The 20,450-nt window shown below is 38.5% G+C and overlaps 1 protein-coding gene across 14 annotated transcripts in view; it reads right to left on the reverse strand.

The window, feature by feature from the left end:
- CADPS (calcium dependent secretion activator) overlaps positions 1–20,450 on the reverse strand; it is a 374,509-nt gene that overhangs the window by 125,491 nt on the left and 228,568 nt on the right. For all 14 annotated transcript variants that reach the window (XM_074957378.1, XM_074957382.1, XM_074957385.1 and 11 more), the window contains exons 10-11: positions 11,442–11,550; positions 9,625–9,837 (exon numbers count right to left, since the gene is read on the reverse strand). In XM_074957378.1, the coding sequence (XP_074813479.1) occupies positions 9,625–9,837; positions 11,442–11,550 (322 nt within the window). The remainder of the gene's footprint in view (positions 1–9,624; positions 9,838–11,441; positions 11,551–20,450) is intronic.

Raw genomic sequence — 20,450 nt, forward strand, 5'->3', positions numbered from 1 at the left:
TCGATTTGATTAATATGAATACACTACTAAAGGTTTTGTATCTGCTGTTTTCAATTCCACATTCTAGTGCCCATAAAATAGCTTTACAATTTTAACAGATATATCAAGGCTTTTTTTAATAGATTGCTGCTCTCAAATTCCCTAGAGTAGACTGCAAGCTGACAAACTGGCTGGAGGCCTTAATTTGCCAGTTCTGCTCAGATATTTTATTACTTTTCAATTATGAGCCAGAGTGCACTGTCAATCTTGTTGTTCAGCAAAGAGGATACTTTCTCAGCCTTGAGTAACCCAACTGGAAGTTTTAAGGGCCATTTCCCTCTTTTTTTGTTGAACCTCTTTAAACTGATCTGCTAGAAAATATTTAACTATAAATTACTGCTACTTTCTCCCTTTCACACTCATCTGGGATACCCTTCAATTTCTGTTCACGAAGGGGACATGGGGCAGATCCTCAGATTGTGTTAATCTCATAGTTTAACCGACTTCAATGGAGCTAAGGATCTGCTCATGATTTTTGAGACCTCTCTGATCAAATATAAGTTTATAAGCAATCTACACCCGACAGCAGAGGACCCATACAGGTCCCTAGGCACAGCCCATGAAGTTAAGTGATCAGTAGGCTCTTGCCAAAGTCCACTGCACTGTGGTAAATTGAACGCAAAGACAGTTTTACTTTAACTAGTCTTTGCAAAGCAATGCCTTACCCAGCTCCCAAGTATGTACCCACTTGAAATCCACTCTATTACCCCAAAGATCTCACTGGCTCAAAATGACCGCATGAAGAGACAGTTACCGTACATGGTATTTTATGAGCTTGACTGACCAAGATGTATTCCAAAGAAGGGCAATTTGCATGAGTTCTGCTCATTAAAATTATTTAAAATGTGACCATTTCTGGCACAGAAAGTAAGCTTCACGACAGCAGTCCTCATCATGGCTCAGTGCTGCAGCTCTCATCTCCACAAAACCACTCATCATGTTCTGTAGTTGTTTTGTGTAGTAGGACTGCAGAGTTAGGTACACACAAACCACCATCTTGGATCTAAATTCAGAAATGAGGAAATTATGTTTTCAAGAGGAGGTCTTTCATGAAAATCAAATGGGGTTTGAATTGGAGATGTCTTTGGAAAATGATTCCACTGCATGTTACACACACACATATTTAACTTAAATAAAAATATTGCACTGGTCTAGCTGCTCAGAATTCTCTCGACCATTTAGGATATGTCTCAGTAGATAAAATAATTACAACCCTACACTAAGCTTGCCTTCGCTTACTGAATTATTTTATATTACAAAATAAATGCACCACTCAATCTGCAATTTGTTTTTGTATCTTGATTTTTTAAAAAAATTATTCCTAAAGCTGAATTTTAGAAGCCAATTATACAAAAACATTTGCCTATCTAGGAAAAAGCAAAGCATAAATACATTGCCCCAACCGCCTCAGACAGGCATTCAAGATTTTAAAGTAACAACTACATCTTCATGTAAAATAATGATTTTTTTTATATAAAACAGTCATCTTTCCAAATAAACAGTTTGTACCATCTGAACGTGCTTTTAAGCAAATTACAAAATAAAGGTAGATGGCTCAAACTCACACCCAAATTGTACATATAATTTGTAGACACTTTTAATAAATCAGTTGTTTGGCCTTATGACTCTAATCTGTTCTTATAACAATGATAATTAAATAAAAAGAAAGAGAGAGTGTTACGTGCTGTTTCTGTAATTTACAATCCCTTTCCAAGGTGCTTTGCCAAGTTAGTTGGCACTTCTTTATTCAAGGCCCCAAGACAAAATTATGCTACAGCCCAAAAAAAGTTGTTTTACATCTTAGACTGAGTAAAGTTATACTGGCATCACAAACTCTATTAACCTTCTTTCTTGAAAACTATATGCTGTCGCCTTTAATGCTAAACTCTGAAATTTACATGATTGCCCTTCTTAATACATTTCTCTCATTGCAATTTTATTTTATTCTACTTGTAGCATTACAAAAAACCGGCATGTCTATCTTGTCTGCCTTAGCTATCCTTACTGTGATTCTCTGTCAAACACATATTTTGTATATATGTTTGAAGTCACAGTCTTAAAAATCTGTCAATGTTAGTAAGACATAGATATATTAAAAAAAAAAAGGAAAAAAATGCCCCACCACTCTGTTCTATTAGGGCAGTCCTTCTGTTATTTACGACAGTCAATTGAAAGCAACAGACAAAAAGGTCAAACATCTCTTTCTTGCTATTTGTGTTTTTGTTTTGTGTTTTTTTTCCCCCCTGGTGTCTTTTGCTACAGTAAGAATTTAGGCAGATTCTGTTAAGACTGCTGCAGTTCACAACTGGGGACAAGCTCCATAAAAGAATTCTTGTTATAAAAGGCTATGGGTAGCCATTTTATTGTAAGAATTTCTGACTCCAAATTATTTATTTTCAGTAATGAGTGACTTTGTTTGAGTACCAAGGGCAACTGAACATCCAGTAAATTTTACAACACATTTGTTTATAAAACTGTAAATTAAAAGGTGACTTTGTATCTTACTCATCTGGAAAATGTGTACTTGTCATATCTGCTTGACATTACAAGAATGAAGATGTGGTTTGGACGGTAACAAACAATGACACTAGTCAACCTCATCAGGAGACATGAAATAAAGGAATGACAATGATTGATGGCAGCTATTCATTTACAGATATTTCTAGAAGAGTCTTTATTGGCATGGTCAGACTACAACGCTAAGTTTTTCAGTAACTTAACTCTTCTTCAGCTATGCACAACAGTGGGAGAGAGGGCAAGCAGAACTGCAGGCGAACTCCCTGCCCATTGTGTTGTGCCACACAGTTGACTGCATGCTTTGAGGAACAGCTAAATTTCTCCATGGTCTCATAGATTAAACAGAACTTACAGAGACTCGCAGAATGACTACTTGTTAACAAAACACCAAAAGAAAGTGCCTAGGAACTGAGTTTTGCTTGAATCTGTAGAACTGAAAACACGAGCTCACGCTGCTAGTGTTCTAGTCAAATAAATAAATAAATAAAATAGGACTTAAAGCACCATATTGTTGTTTCTTACTGAATTTCTGGCAATGCTTTTTGTGTCCCTTCCTCTTTATGTATGATATAACGTTGTCACTGATCAAAAGTCAATCCAATTAATATTTCAAATTTTACCATGATTATGCCCCTCTCTGCAAACACTTATGCATGTAGCTTTACTCACCTAACCCATCGAGAGCAATGGGACTACTCAGGTGAATAAAGTTACCTTCAAGCCCGAAGTTACAAGAGCTCATTTTCAGTATTGTTCCTGCTGTTTTAAATAATGAGAATATTCTGTCACACTTTTCCTTACTTGGTTTTACTTTTCCCTCTACTGGATATGAAAACATATTTTAAAACTTCATTTTAAAGATTTAATAGTGAGTAAAGCATTTTACTGTTAATTATTAATTATACTACATCTTGAAATGAAATCTAAGTTATCCAAGGTTCAGTAGTTAAGCGAATTACAGTTTATAATATGTGATAAAACCAAGTGGTTCACAGAATAAGTAAAAATTAGATTTTAGAGAAAAGCTAATTCTAGGAATAAAATATGTTTTTTTTAACTGTTTTAAAAATATTTTGAATTTAATTATGGGGAAATAGTCAACTGTTTTTAATAAGTCACTCATGCTTTTTAAAGCACAAAAAAGTGATTTATAGTTTATTTTAAATTCATGCAAGTTATGTGAGAAGTGAATTAATATTTTAATACTGCATTCCTGCAATGTAGCATCTGCAAGTTGACAATACAAGAAGACACAGTGTTCTCATGATATATATAAAATTTATTTTATATATATATATAAAAAAAGCAATTAAAGCACATCAGACCCAAATTCATACATTCTTTCTTTCTTTCTTTAAAAAGTGTTGAAATCCTTAATTTCTACCAAGTCAACATTGTGTGGCAAAGTTGGATCAGAATCCTCATCAGACATCCAAAAAATGTTAAAAGACAAAAGAAAAGAAAAAGTAGTAAAGGGGTAAGAAGGGGTAAAGAAATTCTGCCTGCAACCTGGGGGTACATTTATGCAAGAAAAAAAAAGGAGTATTGTTTAATGCTCAGGAGGGTAGATACCACCTGCTCCTTCTCATAATTGCATTCAGAATACTCCAAATACATATTTGCCAGCTCTCATAACCAACAGCTTCTACTCCCTCTTAAGTAAAGTGTGCACTCACCATGTGTTTGAGGAACAGCATTTTAAACATGAATAAAGAATTAGTACAGTGTATATTTTATTTAAGATTGAACAAATAACTGAGGAAAACATTTGTATTCCACAAGTTTAAACTATTATCTTTCTGTTTAAATAAGTATCTTTATAGGAAAATAACAAAAAGAGGATAAAAAGCTCTTATAGCAATTTTCTTAATTTATTATATTTAAAAAAGCATTTCTTTGATAGAAGAATGACATTTGAGACCACATGCTAAACATTCATGTATATTTGTTTTTGGGAATAGGAAGAGTCCCTACTGTGACTAAACTATTTTAACTCATAGTGGATTGTCTTTCCTGTCTGGAAATATCTAGAGTAAACAAAGAGCTACAGTTTGCTTTCAGAATAACCCACTCTTGATTTTACATGATCAGAAACTGTCAAGCCATGAAGACTCATGCTTGGATGTGCAAGGAATGTCTTTCTGTTTTGAGATTTGTTTCTTTGAAGCACACCTTGTCTTGCTCAGTTAGGCCTCTTCAGGTTTACTACCCTACCTTTCTATTCTTTGAGGTGTCCATGGTTACCCCCACACTGCTGGTGCACTACACCATGCTAATAATTGGAACGGAAAAAAATGATAGAGTGCAAAATGATCTGTTTTCAGGCATTAAGCAGTCAACTAGATGTAAATTCCATGAAACAAAAAAAGGCATTATTTACAGATTTATTGTGATGTTAATTAATATTTACGTCTTGGAATGAAAAATAGGAAATGTTAATGATTGGCTTTACTAAGAGGATCACTTGATGCCAATGTGAAAGCCAGGGAGAGAAGGCAATTATGCAAACATCACATGCATCCTAATTTCAGTATGGAAACTTACATTTCAAACCTAAATTCAGGAAAATAACATGGAAAGTTTTACTACAAAATCTAAACATGAGAAAGATTTAAGTGAAAAATAAGCACATTGCATATGTCAGATAATCTAGTCTGATTATCTGAGCTGTGCTAGCTACAGGGAAGCACTTACCCTTGAGTCCAGCTAGAAGTTAGCAGGGTAAGAAGGAACAAACCAGAATAACATAAAGACTAGCAACAAGGCTCAGGAAAGCAGACAGGAACCCTAACCTAGCGCTAAAGTACTTGGGTTCAAGCAAAGAATGAAAAGGAAAACTTTAAAAAAATCCCCCAAAAGAACAACGACACTTACAGCTGAAAATTTCTTATGAAGCTCAATAAACCTAGCCATTTATTATGTTGGAACAAATAATTACAATCTCAAAACAGCCAACTCTTGGTATATGATGTGGTTAACAGCCATTAAATATAACACACATTAAAAATGAAGTATAATCACAAGTGGTATGTAAAACAATTACTGACCAATCTTTAACGTTTAAAAGAAATTTTTTTCAAAAAATGAAAGCTGAGTATGATTTTTGGGGGGTTTAATGTACTACTGACATAGAATGGACAAAGATTGGTACTCCCATACAAGTGACCACTTTTATGAAGCTTAATATATTGCCAAAGGGTGTAATATATCTTGGCAGCATTATTAACTACAGTACTGTACATCATTTCAACAGTAAACAAGCATGGCTTTGGGATTTTTCTCTTATAAATGCAAATATTTGAGAACAAGTAGAGCTTTGTGTTAGTGTATTTTATTTTTCTAAATTGTAGCAAAACAACAATAAAAAAAAGCAGAAATTCTCAGTCTCACAGGTGCAGTTTCACCCACGTAAAAGGGATTGTAGAGTCATACACAAATTAATGAATAGCAGGATCTATTTTTTTCCAATATTTAAATTGCACAAAAAATACACTCCCCCCTTGCTTAGAGCTGTTTGTTTATTTCAAAGTCAAGTGTTGCTAGCCAGTTAGAAGACAAGTTGAGTAATGCATAAAGTTTATATTTGCTAAGTCAAATTAGGTGGGAACCAAATGAATTCAGTATTACTCCCAAGTTTCCCCACTGCAAAATGTGTTGTTCTCAAGTTTCTGTTTAACAGACAGCTACATAACAAGACTGGAGTGTTGGATTTGTGTGTGTGTGTGTGTGTATAACAGAAAACAGTTTTACCATCTTTAAGCAGCTTACTCTGTCCATGAAAGCAATAACAAAACAACTTATAGAGAAATGGCTTTAACATTTACTTTCTTGCAAGTGCTTCATTTGCCAAGACCTTTACACTATAATAAGCAAGAAAAACTAAGATCTGCAAGGTATATAGTTAAATGCACAAGAATACAGTGCTTAACAATAGTCCTTACCTTTCTGCAGGCAACAAAACAAATAAAACAACCCACCCCCAGCAAACCAAAACCCCTTTTAAAATGCAATACTTAATTTGTTAGAATTTAAAAGATTTAATCCAGATCTCTATCTATAATCAAAACACTTGACTGTATGAACATCATGTGTGCATGAAGGACTCTCTTCTGCTTTTTATGACTTAAGCTGCATGTATTTTACTACCCAATGATCTTTTAAACGAGCACAGTATTTTGTCCACAGAACATACACTGATATACAGACAGGCATACAAATATAAGCTATTGGTCCTAGTTCCTTACTGTTGCCATCAGCAGAGAGCCTCTGAAATGCGTGGATGAATCTGGGCTCTGGCATGTTTTCCTCTTTCCCCTAGTCACTTGTGTAGGAGGACCCGTTCATCTAGATACCGTGGAAGAAATAAGCAGAAGTTTGTCTGGGTTCCAGACTCTGCACTTTGGAATGACCCCCTTGATGAGATTTTTAGCTACTTTAGCAGTAAGGGGCTCCAATAACAGAAAAAGTTGTGTGGAAACCATTCTGCTAACGAGTCTTGGTGGTAGCGTAGAGGCCAAAGGCTTCTGGTTCTAAGCTGGTGAGGATGGACCAAGGACCTGAGAAGAACAGAGGGCTCTGCATGGCTGGCTCTTTACTCTGCTTGATCACAGAGGATGAGTTTAGGGGTTTCAGATCCTGGCTTCTTGAGGTGGGAGGGGGAGGAGAGAACCCAGCCTCGGTGGAAGAATGAGAAGGAAAGTGCAAGTTCAGACTTGTGGAGTTTCTACAGCTTTATGTATGGATAGTATACAGGAATATACGGAGCATGGGAGAATAAAGGGGCGCGGCCCAAGTCTTTGATGGAGGGTTGTGTAATGGTTAGAAGAAGCTAGGACTCCTGTGTTCTGTTCCTGACCCTGCCACTCAGTCACAGGCAAATCGCTGAACCTCTCTCCATCTCAGTTTACCTATAAGTACAGTGGGTACAGTACTGCTTACTCAGCCCCTTGGTTGCGCATGCTGAGGTCACACAGGACAGGATGCGGGCCCTGACCATGGGCAGAGTGTGGCTCTTAGTTACACCACTTGATAGTCTTTGTCTTCAGTCCCTGTAAGTTTGTGGGAAAGGCCTACTGCAAATGCCTCTGAATAGTGTACATTTGTTAAGGATACATGTGTCTGAGAACGGGGACCTGCAAAGACATGGGCCAGATTCCCTCCCCCAGATTCCCTCCCCCCAAAAGACTCCTTGGCTGGCATCGCCAGCTCTAATGCCAGGTCTGGGATAGGGTTACGTTGGGAAGAGAAGGGGTGTGTCCGGAGTGCTGCCAGTCTATAGCAATCATGCTAACAGGCAGCCCCTTACAGGATGTTACCAGCTAGTAGCTCTGAGGCTGCCCTATAATGTGCCAGACCTGGCACTGAACCAGCCCTAGCATAAGGGAGCCACACTCAGCTCCTTGCTTCATCCCTCTTCCTTGCTGCAGATACTTGACACTTATGAAAATGGCTACTGACCAACAAAGTGTTGCTCCACAAACGGATGCAAGGAGGATGGGATTTTGAAAAACCTTTTGACAAACAATTCAAGTGGGTGAAAATATGATCCTTGTGATTGCACCAAGATCACCATGCCCCAGACAGACCTACTGAATAAGCACTAGCCGTGTGGGTTAAATCTCCCTCCGTGTAAGATGCTCCTTTTAGCCAGTTATCTATACTTTCTTTCATGGCCCCATGCCATTCTAGGGTCCAATCCTTCAGTCCTTAGTTAAGTCAATGACCCTGCAGGTCAATGGGAATTTTGACTCTGTAAGGTCAGGAGCAGGACCACAGAAAGGAAAACACTTAATATGCATTGACCAGGGTGTACCATGCTATGTTCTCATTCATGTTGTAAGGGGACACGAGCTATGCGGTGCAGAGAAGAGTCCAAAATATGCAAGCATATGAAGCATAGTAAAAGAGGTCCAATAGCCCACATGTCCTACATGTCCCACAACTGTATTCTGTGGGGACTGGAAATATAGTTCTTCTAAATCCTGAGACTAGTATATTAAATCCTGATTTTCTTAAAAAAAGCCCAAATTATCTTAACCCTAAATAGATGTCACCATTTATGGAAAATATAGTTCTAAATTCCTTGATCATGCCAAAATATTCGAAACAATTACAGTTCTATGGATACTATTTTAATGGCTCTGCAATTTTAAATGTAAAGTTGATTTAATTAGAAGAATTTCCTGAGGAATTTATGGTCTTTTCCTTATTTTACCTAATGGTTTCAGTCTCTTCTTGATGCACATGAATAATTCTTGTTGAAGTTAAAGCGAGATACAATTAAGAGCTGTGAAAGGTGGTACTAAGATCTGTTCCCAAAAAAATATCCACCTCATTCATCTTTTTTGACTTGTGTTGGCTTCTTATGATTGTTTAAATAATGGAATTTTTGTTTAGTTTAAAATCAAATCATAGTGAGAAGAAAAAAAGAATCATGTTAAATATAAAATTAAGCAAACTATAAACAAACACACAGCGTGTGCAGATAATCAAGAGTTATAAGATGAAAATTCACATCTACCAGATCTGTAAAAGCAACCTATTAAAAATGCTATATGCTTTCCCATAGTTTAAGTTTTCAACAGGGAGCCTCCTTTTGTGGGTGTGTTTTCCACCTTCACAATTTGTACCTATGTTTTTGAATGTGCAATTGAATTGTGGGTGTAAATCTGGGCACCTGCACCTCTAGGTACCCGACCTCAGGTGCAAATCAAGTTTGCTGATCTGGACCTGTGACTTTCTTCTCGTGGATGGGAAAAGCATTCCCGCAAAAGAGGAGATTGGGCTTTAGCCCTATTGAAAATGTTTCTCCCAGAATCTCTCTTGTATCAAGTATTGCACTTTAAGATACTCGTTTTACAATTTCCCCACATAATTTGTTTCTTGGGTTTGATTGTGGGTCAAACACAAGGTTAACTGGTTATGAATTCACTGATGTAAAAGCAGCTTAGAAATCACAAAAAAATATTTCAAAAAGTTGGAATTTTGTGTCCGAATATTTATTCACATCAGTGCAGAAACTCTTTCCATCAGAGACTTCTGCTGTCTAGGAGAACTTTATTTACTTACAAAATTGAGAGATTGGGGCATCTAGCTGGGGCACATTTCCTCCCTTAGCATTAAGCTTTTGAACTTGGGTCGGTGGCACAGGTTTGTGGGACTGGCCGGTGGCCCGATACATGGCTTGGACCCACAGGATACGGTCCTGTTCATCATCGCTTGCAAAAATCACTGTGTCTCCTTCTTTCACTGCATTGAAAAATGTTCTGCCACCCTCCAAACCTGGCAGGAGAAAAAACAAAATATTTTAACATGGTAACACAGATTCACAGAGCTTAACAGCAGAACAGATCATCCTGCATAACACGGGGTGTAGAATTTCACCCAGTGATTCCTGTTTTCAGCCCACTGAGCTAAAACATTCCTTTTAAAAAGTAACATCCAATCTTGATATAAAGATGGCCAGTGACGGAGAATTCAGCACTTCCCTAGGTGACACATTGGATATCTATGTCCGTGTGTGTGTATCAGCTGCGCTCAGTTACTCCAGTAGACCTCGATGGACTGTAGAGTCAACAAGTTGCACTGGTGTTGCTGGGAGCACAATGTGTGTCAAAGGGTTTAAGAAACTTTTCAAACGGTTTGATCTTAACATTAAAATGGTGCATTAGATTGTTTTTACAGAAGCTAGATGTCAGTTATATGTAACATTTACCAGCCCTTCTCTTGACCCCAGCTGTTTGGGCCAGGTGCTGTAGTCTTTTTTCAAGCAAAACTCCCGTGAACTGTCGAGCCCTTAAATAGAACCCACTACCAATTCTCATCTTCGAAATGAGACTCGGGGTGGGGACAGGTCTTCATTCATTTCTCTTTTCCAGGGGGTGAATGTTTGTTTCTTTCTCGCTCCCTAATTTGGGGCCAGGTTCTGACCTCAGTTACAACAGTGTAAACCTGGAGTAACAGAATCAGACCCTTGGCATCTATTTTCTGGCTACTTGCTGAAGCCCATTTAGGAGGGACGAATACATGCAGTCCTCTGTCTACAGTAATCTCGATCTGGACAATCCCAGACCCATTTAATCCAATGGGAGTTTTACTGACACTGCTGTGGCCATGATTTCACACTTAGAGTGGTGTGGTCCTTCCTGGTTCTTCATAAAGCTGAGCTGGTCATCTTTGGAGAACAGCTGAGCTTCCAACAGCCCAAAGTAGCATATCCGATCTGCTCACATTGGAATACAGTGCCACAACTCATCACAGAGCACCAGATCCCGATACTCATGCTGAGTAGCACTGTCCTTGCCAAGTAGTCCCACTGAAATCAGTAAGGTGTGGTGCTACTCAACATGAGAAAAGGGATCAGGAAGTGGACTATTGTGTACACAAACAAGTACAGGAAAGGCCCTGGAAAAGCCTGATCAGTGAAAATGATACTCTGGTCTTGTAAGTATTTTTTTTATAATGAAAAAAGGTACACTGGTTGGCATAGGAGGGGTCTATGTGTGTGTGTGTCAGTTAATGGAGAATAATCTGAAGATTTAGGCTGGGATTTTCAAAGGAGACTAGCTCAGTTAGAAACTCAGTTCCTACTGATTTCACTGGGAGTACCTAACCCACTTAGGTTCCTGTGAAAATGCCAGCCTCTGTGCCATTAAGAAAGAAATTTGATAATATTTCATCTTCAGCCGGTTTCCCCAAATCAACTTAGAGGCTGTGTGGTTTTCAAGTTTTGAATAGATAACGATCAGTATAAACACAAACGTATGTATAAGACAACCAGTCACAAAGATAGAAAAATAAGGATCTGATTTTGCAGCTATATTTTGCAGTTTCATAAATGTGACAAGCTTCATCTCTTAGCAAAAGCCTGTCACCTTTCCTCCTACCTGGCTGCGGGTCAGTGTAGTCCACCGTGTATCCGTCAAGTTGCAGTAGTTCTTGAGGCTCAGCTTTTTTCTCCCGGTAACTGCACATAGCAAACGTGTATTGACTAACCTGAAGAAAACCACAAAGCTAAGATGGCACCATGCTACCACAACAGGGAGATTCTAAGTGTAAATGCTTACAAATGATGTTCAATAACTGGAGTTTTGCACAGGGCATATCCTCATTTACTGATCAAGAAGGAGATTTTATTTTCTTATTGATCATTGCCAGACTATGACTTTAACATGCTTAGCAAAACATTTTCTTACACATTCTTTTACAGCTGATTCCTAATTCTCTGCATTGATACATATGCTTTTTTATTTCCCCAAAAGAGGAAGTTACATGCTTTAAAAACTCTACCATTCATCTCAGACAAGTGCCAGAGTGACACCCTGTCACAAACAATGTGAGCTAAATTGCTAGGTGCCAGTCATATTAAAGCAATCTTAAAATCCCACTGATCTCTGCATTTGTTGTCATCGGTGCTGTAAATGGCAGCTCTCACTCCTCTGAGTTACCATCTGTATGACACGATACATTCAATGTCAAGTTCTTGATGGAAGCCTTTTCAGCTTCCGGGATCTCTGTCAGCTCTCAAATTGCCTTTAGGAGGCCATCAGGCTGCATCAAGACCCAACTTGTACTTAGCATTTTAAAATCTGGAATGTCTGAAAGAAGACTGTTAGAAAGCAAAGGATTCTCTGTGCTTTAGGCTAGGAACTTACAGGGAAATTTATTGTCAAATTATTGCAAATGACTTTGTTAAGGTTGTGTCAGAGCCTGGATTCCTTACATAATTTTATGAGTTTAGACATTTTGTTGACTTCTGGATGAAACTTTGACTTCATGTGGTTCTTTAAAATTCTTATCTTAATGGATCATGTTTGTCATTTTTTGGAAGTGCGGAAACACCTTGAAAGATGGTCTGTGTGCAAGTGTTCGTGCTCCATGGCAGCCAAGCAGCTAAGAGATTTGCCTCCAAACTACAGAGACATTGCTGTAGTATAAATATACATGCAGCATGTATTTTTGTGGCATCTATCGCTCATAAAATGTGATTTATTTAAAGCTGTAGACATGAAACTACTTGCAAGCAGGTTAGATCACTGCTCAATCACTGCTCGATACACTGCTGCCCTCTACTGGTTTGTGTTAAGTACGGTCATGCACGCATAAGAATTTTTCATTATGGCAACTTATTCTAAAGAACAGTTCATAAAAATCTAAAGACCCCACATTTGTGGGAATAAGATTAAAAGACAGATACTCGTGACCTGTTAAGTGCAATGCTTACTATCACCAGTAAGAATACTGAGCAACAATCAACATATATTTGTTTTCAGACTCATACTAGACATAAGCGCGTGGCATGAACTTTGATTGAAATTATGTACTCAACCTTCATAGCTATTCAATAATGAAAAAGGCTGTACAAACAATAATACATTTAAAATTAACCTTAGTGCCGACAAACACAGCATTTAGAGCACTCTTGCATTTCTTTTTCAATCAGTTCATTTTTTTCGATCAGTTCATTATTTTTCAGTCAGTTCAATCAGTTCAAACACAGCATTTAGAGCACTCTTGCTTTTATTTTTCCATCAGTTGCACTTTACATGTAGTAGAATGCTGCCACCTCCTGGACGCACTGCTGAATTTATTACTGATTGTTTACCACTGGCAGCTCCCAATTACTTCATGACAATAATGAGAATTGTATTACTCTACAGGTAGTTCCCTTCTGAAATTAGGGATCTCAAGAAAAATTTAAATTTGGAGTGATTCAATTTTAATCTAACATCAACCTCTAGCGATACAACTTGTGTTTATTTCCTGCAGCCGTTATAGCAACAGACAACAACGCTTCTCTAGTACAGAATATCTTCTCTAACCCAGAAAGTGGGTGCTGATTTTCAGGCTCTCTTTACTAAACATATATTGCATCTCAGAGTTCTTGGACACAGAAACTATTCTTCATTCCCAATAAGAAACTAGCCAAATCAACTATACACACACACACATATACACACTTTAGTCAGTATTTCTAATTTTACAATATTATATAAATAATATCACCACTCCCATTCTACTGATTCAAGGTAAAATTTCTTGTAACAACAGTGAAATTACATGTTTTAATACTTCATGATCTCTATTCTTGATAAGTAGAATGTTCCAAACCACAGATGGAGTTCTAACAAGAAATTTTGGTAAGATTAAGATTTTTTTTATTACCTTTGAACTCCAATAACCTTGCTTTTCTCAGCCTGACATAACCAAAAAAATATTTTTCCATGTTATGGTACTGTAATTGAGATAGATATTTTTAAAATTCAAGCCCAAATCTTAGTCTACAGGTTTTCACTCATCTCCTATTTGTTTTTTTTTAATTTTTAATGTAGCTAATGGTTTATATTGGTGGTATAACAGGTTTTTGAGCACTTACCATAGGGTTAATTTACATCAGAGAGAGGTTACATGTCATATGGCAGGAAAAGTAAGATGAGTCAAATGAAAACAGAAGTGTCCAAAAGCCACTGTCCTCTGGACTAGTTTAAAATATGATTTATATAGCACTGTAAGTGAACAAAGGGCTATGCAGTAGACGAAGGGTGCCAAGAAATAAGTCCCTCCCTTGAAAAGTTTACTGTCTAAAGGCATGAGTAAGTACAATGCACAGTAAAAACAAACAGAATGACTGGAAAGCTTCATGGAATAAGTAGTTTGAAAAAGTCACTTTGGGGGAGCTGATGGACAGTAATTGAGAGGCTGTCTAAGTAAAAGTGTTGACAGAGAACACAGGGAACAAGAGGGGCAATACCATAAAAAGAGATGAGGTCAGAGACCTAAAGCTTGTCTACGTAGCAGTTGGAGGTGTGACTGCAGCACGGTACAGACACACCCGAGCTAGGTTTAATCTAGCTAGAGGGAGCACCAATCAGTGAAGCATCATGGACTTCAGCACAGGCTAGCTGCCCAAGTACCCAGCATCTTGGGTGGACTTGTGCAGCCCGTGCCAAAGCCCATGATGCTGTGCCTTCACTGCATTGACTAGATTAAAGCTAGCTTGGGCACATGTCTACATGCAATCACCACTCCAAATGCAGTGCAAATATACCTTTAAGTAGCACCGGAACTATAAAGTGCTTTTAAAGGCAGGACAATACTCAGAAGTAGAGAGGTCAGAGGACAGCCTAATGTAGAACTGTGTAATAAAGTTATACTGTATTGCAAGTAAATGCATTTTCATGAAATCTCACCAAGATCTGCTCCACACAGAAAGTTATGTTGGTTTAGGTAAAGGTGTGATGTTGTACCAAGTAAACTTAAACCACTTCAGCTTTGTGTGTGGACACTCTTCCATGGGTTTAAACCGAGCTTATATTGGTGTAGCTTGCCCCATTGTATTATTTAACAGATATAAGCTACACATATGTAAGCCATGTTCAAACCAGCATAAGAGTGTCTACACTCAAAGTCAAAAAGGTTTAAGCTTAATTAGTGCAGTATCCCACCTTAGTTAAACAAGTGCAACGCCTGTGTGTAGATGCAGAGTTGGTTTGCTCTCTTCCATAAGTCTCCTGGGAGTTACTGCAGAAATCCTCTCTAATGCCATGGGGAGGAGAATAGGCTTGTAAGAATATAATCATGGAACTTCCATAAAGCTCCCAACGAGGCCAAACTCAGTATGAATACACTAGACACTCTTATTTTAAGGTTCCTGGAAGATGGCATGTCAAGGTCTCATTGGTATCAGATGAGACAGTAATATGCTGTCAATGCTATTCAGTAAAAGTATTAACTGTGCAGGAGCAGTATAGAATATTCACATTTAAAACAGCTCAGGTAGATGAGACGAAGGATTGCAACACAAAAGGAGCTGTCTATGCGCAAGTGCTGGCCCTAAAGTATTTACCCCTGGGTTCAGAAACAAGCTGACACCACATCTAGCGATAAACTGTGAATCTTTCTATTCCATGAGGGATGGGATCATCACACACAGTCTTAGAATAATTCTTTAAAAACTAGCTTACTGGGAGATTTATATTCAAGGTTCATTTCAGAGGGTCAGACTGGGCCATCTGCAGGAACGGAAATGGGGGTTACTATTTTTAAACCCACGGGGATGTCTGGATGCAGCTTTTTTTCTTTGGGGTGTCTGGGTGAGGGAAGAGAATCCTCATTGTCTCTTGTGTAACCACAGATTTCTTCTCCATTGGATTGCACTGCAGAATTGGATGGAGATTGCATCTTGTCTACATCAGCCTCTAACCTCTCCGAGCTTACCAGTGGTCTACTCTGCATGGAGGTTTGTGAGTGGGCTGCCAAGAGGAATGATTAACACACAAGATTCACTTGACAGCCTCCAAGGTTCACAAAGAACCAAAGTTGAGAGGTACAAGAGGGGAGAAGAGGGAAAGAACAGACAGGGAGGGGGATGAGAGGGAGACACAACATGGAGAGGAATATTCCTTTTAGTAAGAAGCAGGTAAGAAAAGAAGAAGAACGAAAGGTGAGAGAGAAAAAGGGACAAAGAGAACAAGAAAAGGGAAAACAGAGAAAACAGGAGAGAAATGACAAGGGTCAATGATTTTAGATTGGCAAATTAGATTTTACTTATTTGTTTCACTGTATTCCTTCACCAGGTGTATTGTTCTAATAATTAATAAATGGGACGCATGTATATTCATGAGTACTGTTTTTAATTTCTGTCTGACACCACTTTTCCTAGAACTTTGTACATACCTGTTCATTTCTGTACCTCACTTTGAGTACAACACAGCTTATTCAGTTTCATCCCGGTTCCTCACTACTGAAGAGACAATGAGGAATTCCTAAATGGACCATTTCTATATTAACAACAAATATTTTCTTCCAAGCAGACAGAAACCGTACCAAAATACTTCTGGCTGCAGTACAGTTTTCTACAGTGACAGAAGATTTTAGTCCTCTGGTTCCAGATAGCTATATTGACTTCCAAGCACTTTACTGACATAAATTAACATAATGGACACTCTATCTTAACCTAAAAAACACTACAGACCAGAACAAAATGTCAGATATCAATAAATTACTCTTTACATTCAATTTCTAAATGTTTAAAGGTAGCAATCCTACCTACCACACATAACAAGCACATTAACTTTTTCATAGGAGTTGTGAGAGTGTGTTCCCAAGGGCAGATCTGGATCCAGGAAATCTATGCAGGTAGTGCCACTCACACGAATCTACACAAGTAAGAGTTGCGTACTTGGGCCCTTACTGTCAGAATTCTACCTTGATGAGCCAGGATGTCTGTTTAAAGTATTCTGTTTTTATGGAATTATTTTTAAGTACTATTAGTTATTGGGAATGGCCAAATGCTCATTTCATCTTATCTTACCCAGAATCAACTGAGTTTTGCTGAAAGCAGGAGCTGTCACTGTTAGTCTAAATTATAGTGAGTTTAGGGAGTCTGTCACTAGAACTATAGACCCAGGCACAGACACTGCAACTGTTTTTAATCTACAGCAAGTTGATCTGGTTCCAAAATGTTCTACAAACATCATCAGACATAATCAGTTGAAAATGGCTTCAAGCTACACGGCAGACATGTCATCCAGGTACTGTAAAGTGTTACTTCCCACATGCTGCCAGAGAATCAAAATGGGGTTATCGCGAAGATGACATGACAAAAATAAAAGACGTATTTGTGGCACCTTAGAGACTAACAAATAAGTCAGCTGTAGCTCACGAAAGCTTATGCTCAAATCAATTTGTTAGTCTCTAAGGTGCCACAAGTCCTCCTGTTCTTTTTGCGGATACAGACTAACACGGCTGCTACTCTGAAACATGACAAAAATAGATTCAGTCTGAAATCTCAAAGGAATTAATTCTCTTACCCTCACGAATTACAATCAATTGTGAATTTTCTATTGTAGCCAATAAAACCAATGTGAGTATTAACTCCTGTTCATTTCACTATGTCCTGCAGTGCATTACTGTATGCTATACACGAATTCCAGCTCTGCATGCTCTAAGCATTTTATATTGCCTCTCAAGGACCACAGCAGCCAGCTGGTTGAAATTCGCATGCTGAGTACGTTTAGCTGAAGCAGCCAGTTAGGAGACATTTATAGAGAGAGTGATGGTCTCATATACACTAGGATGAATGCGACCAACCAGTCGCATTCATTTTCAACCAGTCATGGTAAAAAAGCTTTGATCTAAAAGCTTTCACTGCTTACCACGGCCACTGGCATTAGAATTGACTTTACCAAGCAGTTTCCTCACTTGCGAGGTTGTTTCCATCCAACCTTAGGGCCATATTCTGCCATCACTTTCGCACTGCATATCTTGGAATTTAAAATGAGGCAAGTAACGAGTCTCTGCCATGTAATTTACATCTAATCAGTATTCTGCTCTTCTGCTGCTCATCTGAAAGGGTGGCACATGCTAGAAGGGGGGGTGGGCGACACACTCAAGAGAAAATTGTATCTATTGGCTTCAATCCTGTCCTCTAATACATGGAGGTGTGTTAGCAAAGCCAGTGACACACACCTGCACACTGAAGGGGAGTGTATACTATAATACACAAAGCATAGAAACTGAGCACAGGAACTCTTTCTCCTCTACACACCAGCTAATCATTGATCTATCCATCCATTTAGGGACTTTCATAGCCCTCATCACTGAATTATCTGAGCACTTATATGCAGAGAGCCCCAGCAAAAAATGGAAATGATTGTTTTAGCCGAACTATAAATGAATTATTACTCTCCTCTCACATTTTTAAATGTGAGTAAAATCATAACTGCACTTTCACCCTGAAGACAACTGAAAGTAGACTTGCCTCCTGGAAAGCATCTCCGTCTGACTTCCTGTGCAATATCCTATTCCGCTGAATGGCAGCCACTTTTTATCCCATATAAAACATACCAGATGCGCATCAAGCACTCTAATAAATACCTGCAATCCATGAAACACCTGACCACCTGCTGAACAAAGGGCTAATACGTGGTAGTAATACCACCCCTGCGAATTTCTCCTGTGACATCATGCCTGTGATTTGCTCTCCCCTCCAAATGGAGAGGGAAATAGCTTAACTGCTCTCAGACCCCATAGTAAAAATTACTTATGGTGGGGCTGAAGCTGCACTGGCAGCATACACTGGACGTGAACGGAGGGGAGAGGAGAAGCAAAAGAAGGAGCAAAGTGGGGGGGGGGAGAGGACAGAAGAATAGAAGGCAACCGTTTTTATTGATTCGTTCGGATTTATATAAAATTAAAAAATGCCACAATTGGGCATTGCAGTTGTAGCCATATAGGCAGCTCCTTGCACCCATGCTGATCCAATGGCAGGACCACTGCTTAAAAGATCCCCTATCCTTCTCTTGGAGTCCTTTAGAAACATTAAAATTACAACCCACACATAAAAAATCAGATAGGAAGTCTAATCCTCCCCACATGGCTAAATATAACCAGCAGAAGGGAAGACAGGTCAAGGACACCTCTCCCTCTCGCCCAACAATATATATGGTACATAAGACCCATCCTAACTAGATGTTGCATCAAAAGACACAGGTATGTTTTGAATGTTTCTGGAGACTCTGCAGAACCCCACAACAGGTGACTAGTCTCATGAGTCCCCGCTCCCCATCCTTCATTCTCTATATAATTAACCATTATCACGCTCAGTACATTTAGAAGAATCCAGTGAATTACAGGCACCAACCAGTGCCTTTGCTTCCAATCAGTGTTAATACCAGCAGCCATCCTTAGCATCCCATGAAAAGCAAATGACAAACATACGGAGATCAAAATATTTTTATTCTATCTGTATTGCCTGCTGACAAGTTCAATGGGCCTGAGCTACATCTAAGGGACAGGACAGTGTGCATTTGTTGTTTATATTTGACATACAGCAGAACATTTCACATTAACAAAGTGACATAACAGAGCAGTTGTTACGGCAGTGGGAATTTCTGAGACTGACTACAGAAGTGCCATTTTCTCAGCAGCTAAATCCTGTTTGCCTTACTCAAGCGAACTGTCCCACTAGGCCAAATTATGATCTTACTCATGCCATTTGAAGAATAGAGACCTAGTGACATTAGAAAAGGTGGCCTGGCTTCATGTGTTTAAGCCATGCTCTCACATATGGGATGCCCGCATATGTGATTAGTAGTGAAATTCATGCTAAGGAATACACAAAATCCAAAAATCATACAAATAATTATAATGAGGTAGAAAGGATCAGAATAAGGACTCAGTGTGAGACAAATGGGATTGGGTTTTCTCATTAGATGAGGAGATTAGGGTCCAACCCTGCAAATGCTTACCCACAATTATTCTTAATTTATTTATTTCTAATAATGCCCAGACCTTGCTTTCCAAGCAGTGTCAAAGGCACCTGCCCAGAGGAGCTTGCAAGGAAGGAGGAGCTCTGGATTAAGAGCTACCTCTCTGAGTAAGGCGTTTAGTTTGGAGAATTCCAGTGCACAAGAAAAGAAGAGACAAAGTTTGAATTGATAAGTATAATTCAGTGCTAAAGGAAAATCCAATTGCTTCACTGTCAATTATATTGCCATATGGTTGTTAAATCAGATATAATGTAATATAATATAATATAATATAATATAATATAGAAAACAGCATCCTAAAATATTTACCATCATATTAGCTAAGCATATGTTTCTGTGTCTTCTGCACATAAAGAGTCATTACGAATGCTTTGTTCTCTCCCCAAATGCCTTGACATAGTAGTTTCCTTTATCAGCAATTAAGCCTGAAACAGTTTAAGGTTTAATTTCTGAGAGCCCAGCCCTGTGACCTACTGAGTACTTCCTGCAAGATACCAAGGGCTCCCAATGACCATCGAAACCAGTGTGGCTTTGTCTACAGTGACAATGCTAAGCAATCCTCTCTCTGCTGGTTTAACCCTGCTGCAGTTCTGCTAGCTGGCATTTTTGTGTAAACTGGCATTT

Source organism: Natator depressus, chromosome 7 (assembly GCF_965152275.1).
Source record: "Natator depressus isolate rNatDep1 chromosome 7, rNatDep2.hap1, whole genome shotgun sequence".
Classification (NCBI taxonomy): Eukaryota; Metazoa; Chordata; order Testudines; family Cheloniidae; genus Natator; species Natator depressus.